Source organism: Aricia agestis, chromosome 8, assembly GCF_905147365.1.
Source record: "Aricia agestis chromosome 8, ilAriAges1.1, whole genome shotgun sequence".
Lineage (NCBI taxonomy): Eukaryota > Metazoa > Arthropoda > Insecta > Lepidoptera > Lycaenidae > Aricia > Aricia agestis.
In genome coordinates, this window is record NC_056413.1 from 9,404,200 (window position 1) to 9,426,671 (window position 22,472).

General features: G+C 36.1%; 3 protein-coding genes across 7 annotated transcripts in view; 1 reads left to right on the forward strand and 2 right to left on the reverse strand.

Annotated features, from left to right (window-relative positions):
- Window positions 1-17,859, forward strand: part of LOC121729211 (pseudouridine-metabolizing bifunctional protein C1861.05) — a 253,194-nt gene extending 235,335 nt beyond the window's left edge. Inside the window, exon 11 of the mRNA XM_042117641.1 lies at window positions 17,367-17,859. Coding sequence (XP_041973575.1) covers window positions 17,367-17,821 — 455 coding nt within the window. The 3' untranslated portion in view covers window positions 17,822-17,859. The remainder of the gene's footprint in view (window positions 1-17,366) is intronic.
- Window positions 1,385-13,699, reverse strand: LOC121729218. Of its 5 annotated transcripts, XM_042117652.1 has the most exons (7): window positions 13,451-13,698; window positions 4,889-5,029; window positions 3,965-4,104; window positions 3,151-3,306; window positions 2,826-2,912; window positions 2,361-2,453; window positions 1,385-1,626 (listed from the first exon to the last, which is right to left on the reverse strand). In XM_042117652.1, exons 2-7 carry the CDS (start codon window positions 5,020-5,022, stop codon window positions 1,583-1,585), a joined length of 654 nt encoding a protein of 217 aa, XP_041973586.1. In that variant the 5' UTR covers window positions 5,023-5,029; window positions 13,451-13,698; the 3' UTR covers window positions 1,385-1,582. The 5 variants fall into 5 exon arrangements, with proteins under 5 accessions (XP_041973586.1, XP_041973582.1, XP_041973583.1 ...); XM_042117648.1 differs by lacking the exon at window positions 1,385-1,626 and having other exon boundaries at window positions 2,201-2,453; window positions 13,451-13,699; XM_042117649.1 differs by lacking the exon at window positions 1,385-1,626 and having other exon boundaries at window positions 2,201-2,453; window positions 4,889-5,033; window positions 13,448-13,699.
- Window positions 17,860-18,676: 817 nt separating the features above from the next.
- LOC121729217 lies at window positions 18,677-20,629 on the reverse strand. The gene is made up of 3 exons (XM_042117646.1): window positions 20,432-20,629; window positions 19,667-19,942; window positions 18,677-19,123 (listed from the first exon to the last, which is right to left on the reverse strand). The coding sequence occupies exons 1-3, from the start codon at window positions 20,568-20,570 to the stop codon at window positions 18,858-18,860; spliced, it is 681 nt and encodes a 226-aa protein (XP_041973580.1). The 5' UTR covers window positions 20,571-20,629; the 3' UTR covers window positions 18,677-18,857.
- Between the last annotated feature and the right edge of the window lie 1,843 nt (window positions 20,630-22,472).

Below are 22,472 nucleotides of genomic sequence, written 5' to 3' on the forward strand. Positions count from 1 at the left end.
AAAAATTGGTGACAGACATTCAACCATAAATCCTATTAGATTTAACATTGTGATTCATTGTGATACATTTGACATACATTCAATTAAATTAATAATAATAATAATATCTATGGACGCTTCACACCACGTCAGTCTGGCCCAGTGCTAAGTACCAAAAGGACTTGTGTTACAGGTACCAGACAACGGAAATATATTTAATACTTTTATACTATACATATATTTAAGATTTTTATTATATCATACACATATTTAATACACATCCAGACCCGGGAACATTGAAAACTTTTTGTTCCGTCGGCGGGATTCGAACCCGCGACCCCCGGCTTGAGCTACCGACGCGCTCACCACTGAGCCACAGAGGTCGTCATTTTTTTACACAAATTATATAAAAGTTTTTAAGATTCAATACTGAACACATTATGTCATTACTACTTAGGTACTTAACTACCTTACATTTATGCGTATATAGTTGTGATAGTCTTTTCGCTAGTCCTATCTTGCACGGCTTTATAATACGTCTTATGGTCACACTTAAAGACATTTAATGATAAATAAGTTATAAGCTACTATTCTGTTAAAGTATTCACTAACTTAATGTCTATTATACTGTACTCGGCGAAATATGGCGGTAGCGGTCATTGACTCCCGTCAAAACCTTGTCATTTTCTACACAAAGCCGCGATTGACAACATCTGACACTTCACTGTCAATCGCGGTTTATATAGAAAATGACAAGTTTTTGACAGGGAGTCAATGACCGCTACCACCATGTTTCGCCGAGTACAGTATAGTTATTAGTTATCATGAAATGTTTCTGAGTATGAACGTTAGACAATAATAGTTACACAGAATATTAAGTTTTAGTTGTCCTGTGTCATTTTTATGGCAGCATAATACAGGCATAATCGAAATGACATCATCTGACACTTCACTGTCAATAGCGGTTTATAGAGAAAATGACAAGTTTTTGACAGGGAGTCAATGACCGCTACCGCCATGTTTCGCCGAGTACAGTATAGTTATTAGTTATCATGAAATGTCTCGGAGTATGACCACTAGACAATAATAGTTAGTTACACAGAATATTAAGTTTTAGTTATCCTGTGTCTTTATTTTGCGCAAGTTTTTTTTTATTATTGTCTAAGATATGAATATACTTACATTAGACTTAACCAATATTACAATAATTGTATAACCAGATCTTGATTAAAGTAACCTCGTAATAATTATTTGAGGTATAATTCGTATTTCTTCGTTATGTTAACGAAAGTAGTAAAACACAATTGTTTATTGTAAAACTCTTTTAAATGTCCACCAAACATTTTCGTACATTTTTATGATTTATTTTTATCAAGACAATTGATGAGTGCTACTTAAGATAATATTATAATTAAGGTTAATTACAAATTTTCAAAAACCATTTTATCTACAAGTTAAAAAACTTGTCTTAGCACTTAACTATATCATCTTATACTATGTGCATAACAGTTGTGTGGGGAACTATTGATATGTATTATACAAATATACATACTATAGGTACTTAGATATCCTCGACAAAGTGAACTCGGTGGTGTCGTGTAGACTATTTGGATACTCGCATTGGAATGTGATGTGAGTCGCTTCTAACTAAAAACAATAATTAAGCTATAAATATATTGTTAGTCTTAAAAAATGAATATGAAAGTGGCACATTCGTGAATAAACTTACACTAAAAATGCAATCGAACCTTTTTTTTTTTTCATAAAACCTTGCCACAGAGCACCGATACAATTTATTTCGTAAAACTAGAAAAGACGTTAATGATTGTATCGTTTAAGGCAAAACTCAGCTATAGTCTGTCAAAAAAGTGAAAAAATATAAAAAGTGACAACATCGGAGTGTCATCCCTTTTTTCTTAGGCCCGTATAAATAGTCAGTAGTTCAGTACTCAAGATGCATCTCGGTCTCAAGACACGGTTCAGGCTCTGTGATTGGTTGGCTGTCAAAATTTGGACCAATCATAGAGCCGAACGGCGTCTTGAGACCGGGTCGCATCTTAAGTACTATATAATACTATTTATACGGGCCTTATATTGATTGGAAAGGGATGACACTACCTATGATGTTGCCACTTTTTAATTTCTTCACTTTCTTCACAGACTATAAGTAAAAGTAAAAACTAAAAACCTTTAAATACATTGTGATATATTTATGTATTTTTAAATCTTCAGAGATTTGCCAACTCAAGAAATAAACTCTTAAATATCACTTTGTTTTAACGTGGCAAGGGTTTTAACTCCCATAGACAATCAGTGTGACGTTTAAGCTTTCGACTCATATTCTAATTCAAATCGAGCTTGTGATTCTTTTAGTCTCTTACGTTTCTTCGCCTGAATGTTGGCCTCCGTAAGGAACAGAGCTGAGCACACGATGCACGCCACTGAACCGACAACTCCAAGGCCGAATGACCATCCTGACAAAAAAAGTATTAGAGTAAAAAAGCGCGCCGTAAACGTTAAAAAATCGTAAAAGTAATTTGTGTGTGCGCTTGTTGGATAGCTTTAATTCTAAGCGCATATGTGGCGCTGCGTACTCTTATTATCATATCCGTTACTGATACGAAAATTAAAATAATTTAAAGCAAAATATGCAAAATTATTTAATATTCTGTATTAGTATTATCGCTACCGGAAATATCATATAATATGCATACTAATTATACTCGTATACATAGTTTAAAATTCATTTTCGCCAAAATGTCCTTTACAAAAATTGAAATTTCCGGTATGTTGAAATTATGCTTGTTCCACTTATGATAAAACAGAAATAGTATAATGATAATTACCTAGGTAATTGTTAGCATGGTCTGGCATCCAGCCATCCGAGTTGCCGAAGCACGCGAATACTATAACTGCTATACATCCACTTATTCCTGAAAAAAAAAGTTTTGTAAGCTACAGAAAAGTATTACCATTGCCATTATCTAAGAAAAGCATTACCATTGACATTATCTTATGTCTATTTAATAGTCCAGTCAACTAATTAAAATAGGCAAAGATTTGCCTTCAACAGAGTTTAGAAAAATAAATGTGACATTCCCTACTTTTTCCTTTCAAATATTTCATAATGTAGAACCAGTATTAAATAAATGAGGTTTTTTTTAATCTTACCAGCTATAAGCATAGTGTATCCTATGCTCCTAATTAGCAAAATAAAACGGCGCTGTTCCGGCCCCGCGCACAGGAAGAATATTAGCACTAGCACCGTCGATATTATAACACCGATCAGGCATATCGTGAAGAAGAACTGCGTTGCGATCATGAAACCTAGAAAAGAAATGTCAATTTATAATAATATTTTAAAAAGATAAAACCGACTTCAAAATTGTACGTAATTGATAATTAGAATTCCGTATCTCAAAAACTACTGCACCTATTTTGATGAAACTTGCACTATTCCCTAAGTTGAACAATACATAGTACAACAAAACAATAATTACTTAAATCGGACTTGTATTTCCAGAGATATGCGAACACAAACATAAAAACATACATACACTTTTGAAATTTGTCAAATTTGCTCAGACGCTGATATAGACTAACATATATACGAAAACTAGGCAGTTCTGGAATATTACATACATACGCGTCGAATTAATAACCTCCTTTTGGCAAATTTGCTCAGACGCTGATATAGACTAACATATATACGAAAACTAGGCAGTTCTGGAATATTACATACATACGCGTCGAATTAATAACCTCCTTTTTTTGAAGTCGGTTAAAAATAAGAATGTTTATCTAGTTGAAATTTTAAGTTTTCAACTGCAGACAAAGTTGGATTCGTCGCTACGATGCAATGGTTTAAGATATTTCAGAGATGCAATGCACTTTAACGATCGAACGATAAATCGAATCGATAGGTCGCATCGCACAAGCAAGGGACAAAATAGCATAATGTTAGAACACGTAAAATCAAAAATACCTGGAAGAAGGTAGCCCCGAATCCTATCATATCCGGTTGTGAAGGGATCATACACCCAACGGCAGCCAACGAAAAACCGTCTCTGGTACTGGTCCAGAGGATCAGGTAGAGACCTGAAGCAGTGACTCCATAGTCCAAGCCTGAAATATTATTTTGTTTAATATTGTCGAAAAACCATGCCGGAAGAAAAGGCCTTCGATTATGGCATTAGGTACCGTATGTACTATTCAGACACCATTATACAGCTGTTTACAGCAGAAAGTTAGTTAGTTTATTGAGAATATATTGTAGTACCTAATTCATTAATTTTTTGGCATGTGGTGTCACATCATCTTTTATTTAAACCGAAAAAATCCTTTTCAGCGCTGCTACTTTTATAGTAAACTCTATACAAGGGACACATACACATCCTAAAGTATTAGTGTCTAAACACACTAGGCCGAAAATACGCGGCCGAAGTTCGGTATGATTACGTCAGCAATACGCTACGCATACAATATAACACGACGTAATTTCGGCATGGTGTTGCAATTTGCAGGCGTAATTATGCCGAACTTCGGCCGCGTATTTTCGGCCTAGTGTGTTTAGAAACCTATCACTTAGTTTTGTTAAATCCTGTATAAAGATTCCGTTATAAACTGCTCCTGGTTGGACAATGCTTAAAACAATATCGTCGCGAGTGTGTCATTAGGGCAAGTGGAACAACTGACCTGTCCAATCAAGCGTCCCGTATCCTGTCGCGACGAACCCTGCGTGCGCGAGTCCGACTAGCACTTGGCCGATTATTTAGTTGGAACGAGATAAACCGTTAATTTCAAGTGGGCTAAAGAGCATGAAGATTTCAGTAATAAACTGCTCCTAGTTGGACAATGCTTAAAACAATGTCGTCGCAAGTGTGTCATTAGGGCAAGTGGAACAACTGACCTGTCCAATCTAGCGCCCCGTATCCTGTAGTCGCTGACAAGCCAGTTGGGCGTGCCGAACGCCACGGCCACCGTCACAAGAGCGATCACGAACACGCCGATGCCGCAGTTGCCGGCCAAACTCCGAGTTTTCATCGTTGCTCTGAAAAAAAAAGTTTTGTGCCTGGTCAAGAAATAAGAAAAAGTCAGTAAGGATTACTCCTTATTGAGTTTTATTATTAATCCGTGATTTAAGTTATTTATGAAGCGCTGCCATGTCCCATAATATGACATAATATACCTAATGGGGTGCCCATAAAAGCATATATTTATATTACTATAGCCTATAGGGGTAGGCTGACTAGAAGTTAAAAATTCAAATTATTAAGAGATGTTACACTATCTATTCCCCTAGCACTAAAAATCGTTTTATCTCACTTTTTTATTCTGTTCTTCGAGTTACCCTTTCAAATAGCTTGAATTTCTGAGAATTACTCAAACTCAATTATCCTTGGTCGTCCGGACGTCCCATTTTCCAATTTTATGACACTCGAAATTAGAATATTATCCTCTTAAATGGGTATCAATTTTAATTTTTAACTCCACAACATATTGCTCTCTTAAAAATTATTTTATGTACCTACCTCAGTGTTGCACAAGAATAATATAACTGCACGATCTAAACAAAAACATTTTCGTCTGTGAAAAGTGTCGTTATTCACAAAAAACTTATTGTTCCACGGCCAAAAATACGTTTCATTTGTTTTAGTAAAGGCCGCACTATAATTAGCATACCATACACATAACATACGTCCAATTCACATGGACAAAGTAGGTTAAGAGCTAGAATAGAGGTTGCGGACATAATATTCTGTTTTTGAAGGTTTCATAATAGAGTAAGAGCCAGCGACAGCCAGACTTTCGTCATTTAGGTCAGGACTCAGGTAGACGGGACCTTCAGAATTGGATACTTGCTAAAGTAACCGCGACCGAAACTCCATAGTTGCTGGTCGTTCTTATGGCGCATCCACACATGCTGCCGGCTTATACCGCCGGGTTTGCCGCCGGGTTTCAGCCTGCCTTGCAACTGAAGTCGGCGGCATGTGTGGATAGAGCATTACCTCTAAAGGGGTCATAACTTCATAAGCAGGAGAACTTTCAGTTTTTATAAAAAGACTGGCTGTCGCTGGCTTTTTAGCCATCGCCCACTGCGACTTTTAAAACGGGACCTTCTTTGCCCCCCCCCCCCCCTCCCCCCTCCATCGGGCTCACCTCGGAGGGACTATTTGTATGTTTATCTCCTAACTAGTCTAAACAAGGTACCAAAGTCAAAATTTCTGCTTTCGACTTTTCCAAGCAGAATCATCAGAATCATTCGTTTACTAGGCTAATGGGCGTGCGGCCTAATATACACGATTCAGTTTATCGCGATGCGATGATAATTATGATTAGTACGTGATTTTCATACTTCATTGTAAGCATTTCCTACTTTCCTATTCTATTCTTATTTCTTGATAAGGGAATTGTATTTTTTAAATTCTTCTCTGAAATTAAACCTTAACAGGGGTTTGTAGCTTAGTATAGGTCTACCAGGATCTCATGGCGGATGGAAGATTTTCAAAAAATATCCAATGATTTGGATATTTTTTATATTTGCATGTATCACACACAGAATCAGCCGCTATAAGGAAAAAAAGTATCAAACGTTTTGCTTCAATTTCCTCAGTATTGGTAGAGTCAATTTCTTTTTTCCCTTTTTTGCCATCAGATCCTGGTAGACCTATAGTTATAGTTTGCTTAACCTTAATAATGTTTGTCGGTATTGACTACTACAATATTATAAAATAAAGGTCGACAAACCACTTATGTGATCATGACCATGAAAATGTGCTTATTAATAACGTCTGGAAAAATCTTCGTGTGAAAAAATTTACAAACGATTAAATTCTTACCTATTTACGTTTGAAAAATAACAAGTAATTTTTAAAAATCATTTAACAAGCTGGCGTAACACCTCTTGGTCTTGATAACATTCGAACAGCAAATAATAGGGATTGGTTTTGTATCATAATTCATGAATCATAATAATCGGGCAAGTGCGAGTCGGACTCGCGCACGCGAAGGGTCCCTACTCCCTACTATAGAGCAAAATTAGGCCAAAAATTGTGTTTTTTGTATGGGAGCCTCCCTTATTTTTTAATTTATTTTAATACTAGATGTCACGCGCGGCTTCGCCCGCGTAAATTAGGAATTTTACAGAAACCGTACATTTTCCCATAAAAAATATTTTCCCCGTTTTTCCCGCATTTTCCTGAGTTTCTTCGGTCGTATTAGTCTTAGCGTGATAATATATTATATAATATAGCCTATAGTCTTACTCGATAAATGATCAATCTAACACTGAGATAAGTTTTTAAATCGGACCTGTAGTTCCTGAGATTGACGCGTTCAAGAAATCATACTCTTCAATGTTGTTATATTAGGTAGGTATAGATTTTTTTTTATCTATGGACGCTTCACACCACGTCAGTCTGGCCCCGTGGTAAGTACCTGATGGACTTGTGTTACAGGTACCAGACAACGGAAATATATTTAATACTTTTATACTATACATATATTTAAGATTTTTATTATATGATACACATATTTAATACACATCCATGACCCAGGAACTTTGAAAACTTTTTGTTCCGTCGGCGGGATTTGAACCCGCAACCTCCGGCTTGAGCTACCAACGCGCTCACCACTGAGCCACAGAGGTCGTCAAATTATTTTTAGAAATAAAATAAAGATTTTTTTTAATTATCGCTTGACAAACTCGAGTCTCGATCTAAAAGACTATGAAATGGTATAATATGGTAGTGATGATGATGATGATGAATGTAATTTGCATAGTAGCATATGGTTCCTGTTCTTAAAACAACGCCGAAACTCCCAAACTTGTATCTATAAAGAATCAGGAGTTCTCTCAGCACCTTCCGAACCACGGTATACCAGGTATATCTCGGTGCAAAATCTTACTTGTTGGTAGCATATGCTTAGAATACTTCTCACGAAACCGAAGTCACCACACGTTTCCCTATAAGTTTTGAGGAGTTCCCTCGATTACTTATGGATCCTTCATCAGATCACCACTTTTGTGAATATAAAAATCGGGTAACATACGGCGGAATAATCGTTGAATATAAGAAAACGAACATAACACCTCTCCCATTTTGAAAGTCGGTTAAAATTGTAGCCTATGTGTTATTCTGATGTATAAGCTTTATTATTGTAAAGTTTCATTAAAATCCGTTCAATAGTTTTTGCGTGAAAGAGTAACAAACATCCATACATCCACACATCCATACATCCAAACAAACTTTCGCCTTTATAATATTAGTAGGATGTAGCCTATAATATATTATCACGCTAAGACCAATAGAAGCGGAGCACCAATGAAGAATGTTCCAAAATCGGGTGATTTTTACTATTGTGCTGCGTAAACGATAAAAGTTTCGCAAAAATTGGCAGAATTTTCTTTATTTACCCATGAATTAGTTACTCTCTCGGGTCTGTGGCTGTTTGGTTGTTCGTTTTGTTCGGTGTTGCTATGTGTCTGTGCGGATGATTTTCTTGCTCTCTGTATTCGATGCCTATCCCTATCCTGGCTGAGGCGAGCCTCACGCTCTACAGATGATTCTCTTTCTCTCTGTATTCGATTTCTATCACTATTCTGGCTGAGGCGAGCCTTACGCTCTACAGACGATTCTCTTTCTCTCTGTATCCGAATTCTATCATTTTTCCGACTGAGGCGAGCCTCACGCTCTACAGACGATTCTCTTTCTCTCTGTATCCGAATTCTATCATTTTTCCGACTGAGGCGAGCCTCACGCTCTACAGACGATTCTCTTTCTCTCTGTATCCGATTTCTATCACTATTCTGGCTGAGGCGAGTCTCACGTTCCGTTGACGATTCTTCATCTCTTGCTGAACGTGCTCTTTTGGCATTCACTGTACTACGACCTATGTTCGAACGACGACGTCTTCCAGGCATGATCGTATAGTAATACCCACAAAGCAACAAATAACCCAATCGCAAAGCAAAAACAAAAGTCCGTTTTTCTAACCAAGTCAAATATATTTTTATCGACAATTCAGAAACCAAAGAACCAGAAACAATGAATATCTGAAAGAAAGCGCTGTGGTTGCTCCTCTGCGTTACCGTCTGCACAACCACACAATGACGAAATACACTATCTACTACAATAACATAAGCCCGAAGCTTATGAGAGCCCCCGGCCGGTTCCGCCGTAACCGCTATGTCCCTCGGCCGCCGCCGCGCGACATATTTTTTGATTCCGCGTAAGTTTATACGTTTGAAAACTTCTAAAGTATTGATCGAAATTGTATAGTGTAAAAGACAATTATAATCTACATTTAATGTCTTAGCTTCCAAACATGTTTATTTGGATAAGGGTTAATGTTGTAAATTGTTAAAATCGCTTCGTAAATAAGCCATTATTTTTCGTAAAAAGTAAAGAACAAAAATGACTATTGTGAGTTATCCCTAAGAAATAGACATATACCATCGCAGACTTTTTTGTTTACCTAATTAAGGTGTACAATACTGTAGTACATTATTTTGATCTATCTCGTAGGGTTTAGCCAGCGTTTGCAATATAAACGCAAAAAAATGAATTTATTTACGACATAACATTAGAAACCTCTAAAATTATCAGTGTTTCTCTACCATATTATGCATATGTTATACATATAAACCTTCCTCTTGAAACACTCAATCTATTAAAAAAAACCGCATCAAAATCCGTTGAGTACTTTTAAAGATCTAAGCATACATACACACATACATACAGACAGCGGAAAGCGACTTTGTTTTATACTATTTAGAGATTATTATTAAATATTAAAGTACACATATAACTAAGGCCTTCGAGAAAAATTCAAGTACCTACCTGTTGCCATTATTTATATAGATTATAGAACAAAAAAGGCCAAAAAAATCACGTTTGTTGTATGGGAGCCCCCTTAAATATTCATTTTATCTTGCTTTTAGTATTTGTTGTTATAGCGGCAACAGATATACCTACATAATCTGTGAAAATAATAACCCTCTAACTATTACCGTTTTTGAGTTACAGCCTGGAGACAGACAGACAGACGGACAGACATCGAAGTCTCAGTAATAACTAATGGGGTACTGTTTTTACCCTTTGGGTACGGAACCCTAAAAATGCTGTTCTGTAAATATACAGAATCCTTTCGATTTAGCCGGTATTTAACTTAACCTGACCTAACCTTCTAGTAAAAACCTTGTCTCTTGAGTCTTGATACGTAAAATTTTGAATGTTTTGTTAAAGATTCTTTGGTAGGCACCAGCTTATGATTCATGCCCTCGACTATAGGTACAATTTCGGACATACTTCTTTGTTTCAAGTGCTAATGTGCTAAAACAGAGCCTATTGTAGGGTTCGAAGGTGTTACGTGTTAGGGTCAAACCACAACAGCGCATTGCGACGTCGCATCGTAGAAATCTGCGACAGAACCAGCGAAATCTGCTATCAACAAATTGCTAATTGCTTTACACTTTGTAAAAAGAAAGGAAAAAATGTAACACGTATACGGATGGGAACTAATACGTACTAACATTATTACTTACTAGCTGTTTGACCGAGCTTTGCTCGGTATTCGATAAAACACGAATAAAATGACATTTTCTACAAATGATTCCTAGCTAGATCGATTTATCGCCCCCGAAACCCCCTATATACTAAATTTCATGAATGTTTTACCACTTCCTGATAAAGTGCCAGAATATAGGCTATCCACAATTTTTTTGTCTGTCAAGTTAAGGGGTGGATAGCCTTATTTTTATGAAATAAGGGGGCAAACGAGCAAACGGATCACCTGATAGAAAGCAACTTCCGTCGCCCATGAACACTCGCAGCATCAGAAGAGCTGCAGGTGCGTTGCGGGCCTTTTAAGAGGGAATAGGGTAATAGGGGAGGGTAGGGAAGGGAACAGGGGATGGTAGGGAAGGAAATAGGAGAGGGTAGGGAAGGGAAAAGGGTAGGGGATGGTAGGGAAGGAAAAAGGGTAGGGGATTGGGCCTTCGGTAAACTCACTCACTAGGCGAAACACAGCGCAAACGCAGTTTCACGCCGGTTTCCTGTGAGCCCTTGGTATTTCTCCAGTCGAGCCCATTCGTGCCGAAGCATGGCTCTCCCACGTCAAATGCCTATCCGGCACTTATCAGGAGGTGGTAAAACAGGCCCTAATTTATTTGATAACATTGCTATGCGTTGTTGTCGACGTCGCGTCGCCGCAATGCAGCGATGTGGCCTGGCCCTTACAGCGCGACAAGGTTGTGAGACCACCGCGGCACCGTCACCGAGATGAATGAAGTGTTTCGCAACACTAACTGAATTGTACTTGAACAATACAGTTCACACGCTTTACTGTGGGAACGGTTGCACCGAAGGATATTTTTATAAGGATACGCGATTTCAATTAAATTCAATTCAATTTTCGAAATAATGTTTCCAATTATCTAGAACTTAGACGACGTCCGCAACTCCGTTTTTGGCGCGAGATGTACATTTTTCGGGGATTATTAATAATTATCTCCTTTCCCGGGACTCAAATCTTTCCATACCCAGCAAAATCGGTTACTGAACCGAAGCCACTGGGCTTGGGCGTGAAGAGTAGAGACAGACAACAAGTTTGTTTCTTGTTAAATTACTGTAACATGTTAAATGAATAAAAAAACATACTTTTTTAATATAAATATGGATTCTGGAAAAAAATAACATGAATAAATGTAAACATAAAATGGTTGTTGTTAACATTTATTCTGATTATAGGTTTCATAAAAATTGGTTGTTTCAGATGTCCTTATGGGGCTTGATAGTGTATAATGAACTAGCGACCCGCCCCGGCTTTGCATGGGTATAAAATGTATTATACTTTATAGCCTATGTCACTCACTGAAAAAATGATTAAAATCGATTCAGTAGATTTCATTTGTATTCTACTTAATTTATACTACCCGTGGCCCGCATTGGCCGGTGCCGCCGCAAAAGCTACGTCCCGCAATTTATTCGGACTCTTCAATCACTCTATCTATTAAAGAAAACCGCAGCAAAATCCGTTGCATAGTTTCCGCGTGATAAAAGAATTTTTGCACAATGGAGTTGCGGGCATTTTAGTATAGGTTTCGGAAGGTTGTTTTTTTTTTTTATAATCTAACAAATACCATTTAATATTCATTAACTTCAAGCCTTTTAACAGCATGGAAATTTTAAGGCCTTAGATTTTTTGTTTTCTACACAAATTAGACCAGAAATATTATCTCCCATGGACTGTTTTGTGGGGACCTAAGGAGGGAAGGAGGAAATGAAGAGTGCAACATGTAGATCATAGTTCAGATTATAAATAATTTACATTGAAGTGACTTATTACCGGTAATTCTTTAAGAAGGTTAAATAATCTTAAGATTCCTAAAAAGATTACAAAATACAGAATTTACTTAAAAATTGTAGAGTTAAGGAGTCATTTCCTAGGAGTCCTAGGAAGGTAAAGTCCTAATAACAATTATTGTATGTTATTGGCAAAAAGTTTGCTAGAACAATTATCAATCTTGTTCAAAATACAAGCTTCGCTTGGGTATCCATCCCAGCGATCTCACTCAGAATCTTCTGAATGTCACAAAAGACTGAAACAACATAACATTTTAGACCAAGGGTGACCAACACGCGGCCCGCGGGCCACATGCTGCTGGCTGTCTGTTACCTTGTAGCCCGCGGAGCCGAGCACATTTTTTTAAAGTAAAAAAAGTTAATACTAAAATTACCTTATCATAGGTACTATAAAAAGCAAACAAACATTTCTTTTCTTTTACTTTTAAAATAAAAGCTATAGCTAATTCTAATAGGAAAAATTTTTCTCCGATTTTGACTTTCATTCCACTACAAGTATAAATAAAATTTGGTAGTGCAGCCCAGGGTAAAATTCTAATTCTGAATTTCGGCCTAAGTGTTGTAAAGGTTGGCCACCCTTGTCCTAGACCTTGATAAAAGATTCAGAGAATAAAGGAAAAATAAAATAATGTAGAGTTCCAGTCACTGGATAGGAATCTCTGAACCGCCAACATCAGTTCACCACATCTGCTTATAATCCGTGGATTGATCGCAGATAATACTCAGAATCACTACACATCACTAATTCCTAACCATAATAAAACTGTTACTTGTAAAATATGATCTCCAACAGTGAAATAACTATCTTATATCCACCAAGCTACATAGGAAGTAAAATAAATCAAGTATATATTGAATAATCATTTCAATCAAAGCCAAGTTATAAAATATGCAATAAAGATTCTAGCTACAAGAATCTAATAAAACATAACATACTTTATGTTATAAATCATTTTCTGAAAAGACTTACAAGTCTTTTCAGAAAATGATTTTTTTTAAACATACAACTTCTTTATATTTAAAAGACTTTGGAATTAAAAGTAATGAATGCGTAATAAAATCAAATCTTCTGCTTTATGAAAGTGAAGAAATAGATATGCACTTACCTGCTATATTCTCAGTAAATTAATGTTCAAAACATAACAGAACTTCAGTGTGAGGAATAACTTTACTATCCGACTCGTTTCTACAAATCAAGAGTAATAATAAACAATTATATACACATGTTTCACTCATACAACTTTTACAAGATAACGAATTATCTTTATTGAATACTAGCTCAAGAATCAAGATTGTTAAAAATATTTTAAAAGTTTTGAATAGCGTTGGCGCAGGGTGGAGTCGCTTGAAGAAATGTCAAATTTGATTGTCATTTGTCAAAATAATTTGAAGGATGATGCATTGCCATAGACAGTGAAGTGTTTATCGTCTATGGACGAAACGAACACTGGTCAGTGCTACTCACTGTCTCCCAAGTTGGGACACAGTTGGGACTCCCAACTACTCCCAACTCCCAAAGAAAATCTTTGTTTACGCTGTGTCCGAACTCCGAATGGGCGTTTTTCGACTAGCCGTGCCGGCCCGGCACCGGCCCCGGTGCCAGGGAGGCAAAAATGCATGGCGCGTTTCTTCCCCCGGCGATTGATGTTGGCGTCGCTTGTCGGGGTAGCCCGTAGATGGCCCGTAGCAAGCTTCCCACTCGCAAAGAGGTCGGACTTAGAAGAAAAAAAATTAACATTTATTACTTTTTAAATTGAAACTAAAGTTAAAATTTTTAAGTGCAAAACCTTCCACTTTAAACATACCAAAAATAAAAATAAAAAGAAATGAGCTCAAATAAATGTTTTATTTCAATAAAAATTATTGTACATAGCTAAATAAACACAAAACAACAATGATATTCTACTTATACAGATATGTTACGTCCATACTATTTTCCGGCTTAAATCTCTTCCGAGTTCCGAACAATATTCAAATTCAAAATTGCCAACATTGACAAATTTGAGAGATTAGTGAAACAAAAGATACGAAAAACCATTTACATAAAAGAGATAGTTCTATTTTTAAACGTCGAATCGTATCGCTGTCTCTTTCTTTGCCTGAGCTATGACGAAAATTCGATTTTTTCTAGATTGTTCAAAAAATAATTGAAAATGTAAACAATCGAGGTATTTATTACAATCAAGATATGTGGTAAGAGATTCCATGTGTTTTGTTTACTTTCGAGTCATAATTGGTACATTTTCGATACACGCACGACGTCATTTTCAATTTCTTTAGGTAAGACAAGACGCAGCACGTTCGTGACTGCGCTCGATGCAGACTAAACAACAGACGGCCCAATTGGGCCGTATTTGAATCTTCACAACGCGCGCGGTAGTAACATAATATCTGCTTTGAGTTTTTCATCATTGCAAAACAATAAAACAGATTTAATCCACAAGGCTTAGGCAACAAATCCGTCCGCTGCGTACGCTCCGATTCCGATCCAGTGGATGCGAATCTTTATACATACACACATAAGTATTATATTACTTTGTCTTGCTACACCCTGTACACCCTGTGTAGTGTGTACAGGCCAGCTGTAGCCTGTATACCACCTCACTTGATCAGATTTTCCCTTAGTGGCCGCACCTCTCATAATCCCATACCTCCTCCTTAAATCTCCTTAACAACCATTGCCTGCAGACTAAAATGTTGCAAACTAGTACAGGGACCTAAAAATCTGAAATTAATGAAAAGTTTTTCATTTACTACATTTCCATACATAAATTATTATAGTTAATAACCTTAACGTGCAATTAACAGCACTCGATCCAGCTATTTCGCCGCTCCGGGTAAAATAATGGGCCGCCCCAAAAACCGGCCAAGTGCGAGTTGGACTCGCGTACGAAGGCCACCGACGCGACACCGCGCCGCTCTCAATTTGCCGCCCATCATTTTTGCCGCCCCGGGCAATTGCCCGGTTTGCCCCCCCCTCCCTAGATCGGGCCCAATCAATAGACACATTTCAACATTTTCGAAATTAACTGCATACCTATGTATACTGATACATTATAATATTTTCCATGAAATAATAATCTATCTTTTTCATATTATTATAGTTTAAGTTGTAAATTATTATATGCAAATAATCACTATTATTTACATACTTTGTATTAGAACACGTTTTCCGTTTGGCGATAGCTCTAGCTGTGGCGGTACATCAAAGAGATTAACGCGAGAATTAATGCGATGAAGCGGCCACACTACGTATCGTCACTTTGCGTTGAGAGCCCGACGGGATCACACGTGTTGGCTTCGACTTGTTTGCATTTAAATCGCACGTTTTTTAAAATATTTAAATACGTACTTTGGTTATGGAGTCTTCACTCTATTCTAGTTACTCCTAATGAGAAAGTAATTGCTTTTTTTTTGAGATTTTGCAAACCGAACCATGTTTGTGTAATCTGAAACTCAAAAGTTACAAGAATCGTGGAATGCAAAGTGATGCTTGACGACGAATAATAGAATTATTACCTTTTGAAGAAATGAATTAACATTATAAAAAGATAAAAGCAACTTCAAAATTGTACGTAATTAAGAATTAAATCTCCCTACCTCCAAAACTACTGAACCAATTTTGATGCAACTTGCACTATTCTCTAAGTTGAACAATATCTAGTACAACAAAAAAAGATTTACTGAAATCGCAATGGTAGTTCCAGAGATATGCGAACACAAACATAAAAACATACATACCTACATACTTACATACATAAATACCTACTTTTGAAATATTTTGGCACATTTGTTCAAACGCTGATATACGAAAATTAGGCAGTTCTGGAATATTACATACATACGCGTCGAATTAATAACCTCCTTTTTTTGAAGTCGGATAAGTAAAATCAACGCCGTTTTCAACGCCGTCTCCAATGCCGTTTTCAACGCCGTTGGGCATTAAACGTTGACCGTTCAAGTGTAGCCACCCACTTTAACGCGTTAAAATTATCGCAATAATTATCGCGTTGTTGGGCATTGACGTTAAACGTTAGTGTGGCCCGAACTCTGAAAATCGAACTTTGAGTTTTAAACTTCTTCTTCGTCTTTTTAATCAACCAATCACAGTCGATCTTGCTTAAAAATTATACAGATTATCCAACTTAGTTTAGGTGCTACGTTTAAATTTGGAACCTAATTTTGTTTTGTTCGAAAGTTTTACCCACCGGCCACCGCCCACTCGGTGCCGGGCTGTGGCGTGTGTGTGCGGAGTCTGCGGAGGCCGGAGGATAATGCGGAGTGGGGGGAGAGAGTTATTATATAAAATCCTACATTATTTATGAGTACACATAAATAATGTAGTAATAATAAATAATAAAATTAAAATGAAATAATTAAAATTTAAGGGACCTCCCATACAAAAAAAAACAATTTTTACAACGGTGCCCCCTTCGTGCGAGAGTCCGCTAAGGGCTATGTCAATTTTTCCGGTTATACCAACTAACTTTAACTATAACCGGAAAAATTTACAGATGTCGTATATGATTATGGGGTGTTTGGACGCCATATTTAACTTTAACTTACCCGCGCCTCTGGTGCAACCCAGTCTTAGAATTATTTTTTAAGGGGCGCCAAAATCCTGCCCCCCCCCCCCCCCCTACAAGAGCGATCGGTCGCTAAATATGCTCACGAGTTTCATACCTAAACGTAGATCGGAGAGTTGCGGGGTGAGAGAGCAGACATTCCCCCCCCCCTATGTAGAATCCAAGTGGCCAATCCTGGCTACGCCCATGAGTACACAACTAATGCGTTGTTTTACGCCGGTTTTCTGCGAGGCCGTGGTTAATGCTGGGAGGCTCTTATTTTTAGGGTACGGAATCCTTAGTGCGCGAGTCCGACTTGCCGATTATTCTATTATATATACCCAGTCTTTTCGTACCCAAAATATTTTATAATCTGATAGCACAAACATCATTCATGCTTTATAAAATAATACGGATTCGACAATCTTGTAGTAATTAAATACAATTTGTTTTACAGCATTTTTCGAGCCCACCGACAGAAGAAAAGCGATAAAAGTACTTAGCAGATCTCAAGTTTCATACTCATCACCAAACATAGCAGAACTAAGGGCGATGGCTAAGTTCATTGAACCTACACACTCTATTAAGGCTGACACTACAGTAGAAGAAATCATAGAATTATACAAAATTATATCACAATTTGTAGACTTCCTTTTAGTAACATTAGGAGAAAAGGGTGTGGTAACAATTAGGAAAGTGAAAAATTGTGAACCAAATGTCCAAGTATATAACATCCCTGATGTTTTGAATAATGTAGAAAATGTATCTGGAGCAGGAGACTGTTTTGCCAGTGGGTTCATCTATGGTATTCTTCAAGGAATGTCAGAGAGTTCATGCATTTCCACTGGTTTCAAGACTGCAAGAGCCTCACTTGTGTCGAAAAATAATGTGCCATCACATTTTGATGGGTAAATACACTGATTAAATTTAGAAACTTTTTAATGGTAAAAATTATATATGTTTATATTCATTAGGGTCAAAAATAAAAAGCGAGTTTTAAATGTTCTAATTTTATCAATTTTATTAAAAAATGCAATATTGGCAAATCTTTATAATAAACATTGAAATGTGTCACTATTATTCTTACATTGTAATAATAAGTAAAAACAACTCACAAATACTGCAGTGAAAAATCCTATAAGGCCCTTTTCACATGCATACGGTTGCAACACGGTCGCCATGCCGTATAAAGTTGAAATGTATGAGCTACTTACACAGCTTTCACATGGCACAGCGACCATGCCGTGACCGTGTGTACCCGTGTTTACCCACTACAAATGCGGTTCCAGTGCAGTAGCCATCTTTGCAGTCATGTATGGACAAGTATAGACCTGTTCACATGACATAAGTGCAACCTATCTAAAGTATGCACATAAAAACCTTATTTAAAAGTTATGAATACTTAAGTATTACCTATACAAAATGTAACATAAGTCTTGGACAGAGATTCATTGCATAACAACTACAGAGATTCTTATAATAGGGACGGAAATTTATTAAAATGACAACCTTTTAAGGCCTTATTTTTCTATGAAATTTATAAGATTTTAATTTAATCATTCCTACAAATAATAAAAACTAAGGAAATGTAACTCCCTTGAAGTATTTCAACAGTTTTGAATTCCTTTTCTTTTTCGCACACTAAAATATGGCAATAGCAACGGAACACTAACATTCAAATTTATGAAATAAAGCTGTTGACATTAATTGTCACTTCTATATTTACACGAAATTGTGTACCGAATACATGCATATTTTGTAGACTTGGGGACAAATTTTTTTGACACAGTTACTATGTCTTAGTTTTAATTATTTGCAGAATCATTCTAAATTGAGTGATTCAATTTATCTTTTTTTTTTTAGCATTCTGTTTTTTTTTAATACAACACTATGTTAGTAAAATAAAATCATGTCAAAATTAAGTAAAACAAACCTTAAAAATAAAGTATTAAATATCAGTGTGCCCTGGGTACACAGTTTTCCTCTCTTGCATCGTGTAGGAGGATGGTTCCCTGCTTTGCATGTTGTGTAATGTTTTATATTTGCGTACTCTTGCTTCCACCAAGAATAAGATGCCGGCGGGAAAGAGGAAAATGATGCCAATGACTCCCAGAGCAAAGGCCCAGCCCAGATCATTGTGCTCCCAATTAGGCATCCAGTCACGCCCATCTCCTCTAGCACCAAATGTCACAACTGATATTAGGCCTGAAAACCCTGGAAAAAGAGATCAGTTAAATTAATATTAACAAAAAAGAAAACAATGATATTGGCTGTTTGTAATAATATCAAGTTTTTTAAAAATTATAATTTTCTAAAATGTATGCATAGAAATTAATAATTTGAATAAATTTTTAAATTTTTGGCGTGTATTTTTATTATTGTTCCTATCATGGGCGTACCCAGGTTCTGGACCAGGGGGGGGGCCAAATTACCCAGGCTCTGGTGCCAGGGGGGGGGGGGGCAAATTACCCAGGTTCTGGGCCACGGGGGGGCAAATCAGATTTTTCATAAGCTAGGTATTTATGAAGAATAAAAAATTAATAATTTTTAGTTGTAAAAATATTGTATTGCAAACAAATGTCAAATTCGTTTTCTTAATTTTTAATTTTTATAGATAAAAGTACTAGATATTATACTTAGTAGGGATGTCAACATGATCCAGGGGGGGGCAGCTGCCCCCCCTGCCCCCCCCCCCCCTCGGTACGCCCATGGTTCCTATCCTTAGATAATGAAATATTCACAATAAGATTAACTTACCACCAATAACCAAAACTGTTCCAAACGTAACTAACAATGTAACATAGTTATCATCATCATTGTCCATTTTTAAATACAAATAGGATAAGTATAGTGATATGAGAACACAGCAGAAAGACACAGTGAAGAAAAACTGGGTGGCTATGAAGAATCCTGGCAATAGTATATCATGTATTATATAGTATTCTTCTTCAAAGATCCACCAACAGCCTTTGAATATTGTGTCATACCAATGGTGAACTTCCTCGAAGCCATTGAAGCAAACCTCCCATAATCCTGCAAACAAATAAACGTTTTATATTAAACAAGCTTTTGCTTACGGCTTTGCTCGCGTGAAGAAGTATTATTATATACAAACTTTCATCCCCTATTTTAACCCCTTGGATGTGGAATTGATCAAAATCCTTTCTTAGCGGATGCTTACGTCATAATATCAACCTGCATGCAAAATTTCAGCCCGATCGATCCAGTGGTTTGGGCTGTGCGTTGATAGATCACCATGTCAGTCAGTCACCTTTGAGTTTTATATATACATATATAGATGTAGCTCTCTGAATGTTTAGTAATAATATTATAACTATGAACAATGGAACAGTATACTTTATAAGCACATAAAACACCGCCTCCACAAACGTTGCTCAGGGCGGCGACATGATTCGAAACAGGCAACAAATTTGTCATGTGTTAAGTATACAATATCTTAGTTTCATTTAAGTAACAAAAGTTATAAAATAAATGCTATAAGATAAATAGATAAGTACTTACCAATTTTTAAGAACTTAGGATTTTTGAGTTTTCCGTCAGTTACTAACCAATACGGACTTACAAAAGCGACGAGAATAAACAACGATGCAAATATAAAAAACCCCAGGGCAAAGAGCCCTGTTTTTGATTTGAATGCCATAATTCAATATTAATCTTCAGCTACCTTGGTAATTTAATTTTTAACACAAAAATAAAGTAAAAACCGAAAAAATTAAAATTTGTAAACAAAATCCAACTAAATCAAAATGAAATTGAAATGTCAATTGCCTATGGTTTATAACACACCCAATACTAGTGCTGCCATTTCAAAATATTCAGAAAAAGTTAAAATAAAAAAAGCGGCCAAGTGCGAGTTGGACTCACCCATGAAGGGTTCCGCAGTAGCAATAAGGTTTATTTTTATGTTATTAAAAGGTTTTTGATTGATTTTTATATCTCAGTTTATTTAATGAAAGTTAATTTAAGGTTTACCATTTAAGACGTAATATTAAAAAAAACTACTTAGATCTCGTTCAAACCAATTTTCGTTGGTAAGTTTTAAAGTAATGTACATCATATATTTTTTAGACTTATCATAATTCATACCCCTACTTTAGCAGTTAGAGGGGGGTTATATATATATATATATATATATATATATATATATATATATATATATATATATATATATATATATATATATATATATATATATATATATATATATATATATATATATATATATATATATATATATATATATATATATATATATATATATATATATATATATATATATCATTTATATATTATTTAAATGACAGGGCTCCCGTGTCATACGTTAAAAAAATAATATATGACACGGTTGCCGTGTCATCCAATGTGACATCCGCACTGAATCGGTGAATCTGTGATTATTTTATAATCTAATGGCGGCTCTCGACATAGGCGAACGCGTTGGCCCAATGTGTAGAACGGGCGTTCGCGCGTTGGCCAACGCGTTCGCCTATGTCGAGAGCCGCCATAAGAAAAGAAGGAAGCACAGCTGAATACAAATTATCATGGAGGTATGTTGTCGCTCGTACTTATTTAGTTTTTATTTAGTCGATATCTTCTTAGTAGCTTTATTTTTATATCGATATTTGAAAATGTGACGTGTTCTATGAGTTGATGTTTTATTGAGAAAAATTATAAAATGATATTCGCTGGTGAACCTTGGTAAGGGAAACATTTATAGGGAAAACAGTAAGTCTGGTTTATTGGTGTAACAAATGTAAGTATTAAAGATGGAAACTGTGTATTATGGTTACGGGGATCTGTAAATAAAATGTATTATTGATGCTAATGTGTGTTTCTTCTTATAGGTTTTATATTAAAATACCTATATCCTTAATCTATGACAAATTATACTCACGGAGACACGGAGTTTTGCTGTGAATACGAAAGAGTGACATTGTTTTTGTATTATTTTCCTAAAATTGTGTAAATAAATAAATAAATAAAATAAAAATGTTTTATTTCTGAGTAGATTTTAAGAAAATACTTTCAGAATGTTAATATTAGCTACGGTGCCTACCACCGGTTCGGGAACTATCGGGTGTTATTTCGGTTTTTAATGTATAATGTTGGTAGAATATTAACCATTAAATATTCGATGTCGTGCACAAGTGTGGGCAAGTGATACAACTTCAACAAACGTACCATTTTGTGTTCCGTCCAATGATATTCTAGTTTGAGTATTTCATCATTGGTTCCGTCCAGAACTCTATCGAAAGTTTTAGTAAAGGGTCTACCACTTTACTAAAACAACTGACTTGACTCGTTGACTTTACTCACTACTTTTTTAGACCTTTACTAGACTTTCGACTTGACGATCATCTGGAAAAACAGTATATAATATGTCTATGGGAAAAACGACTTTAAATTTTGTAAACTTTTCAGGAATTTTTTTTCCCGCAATATTTTACTAGACACTGGCCATGGTTATAAATCCGAGCGCCATTTTATTATGAAAAAAAAAGAAGGACAGGAAGATATTCATTTATAGGTACTATGGCTGTAT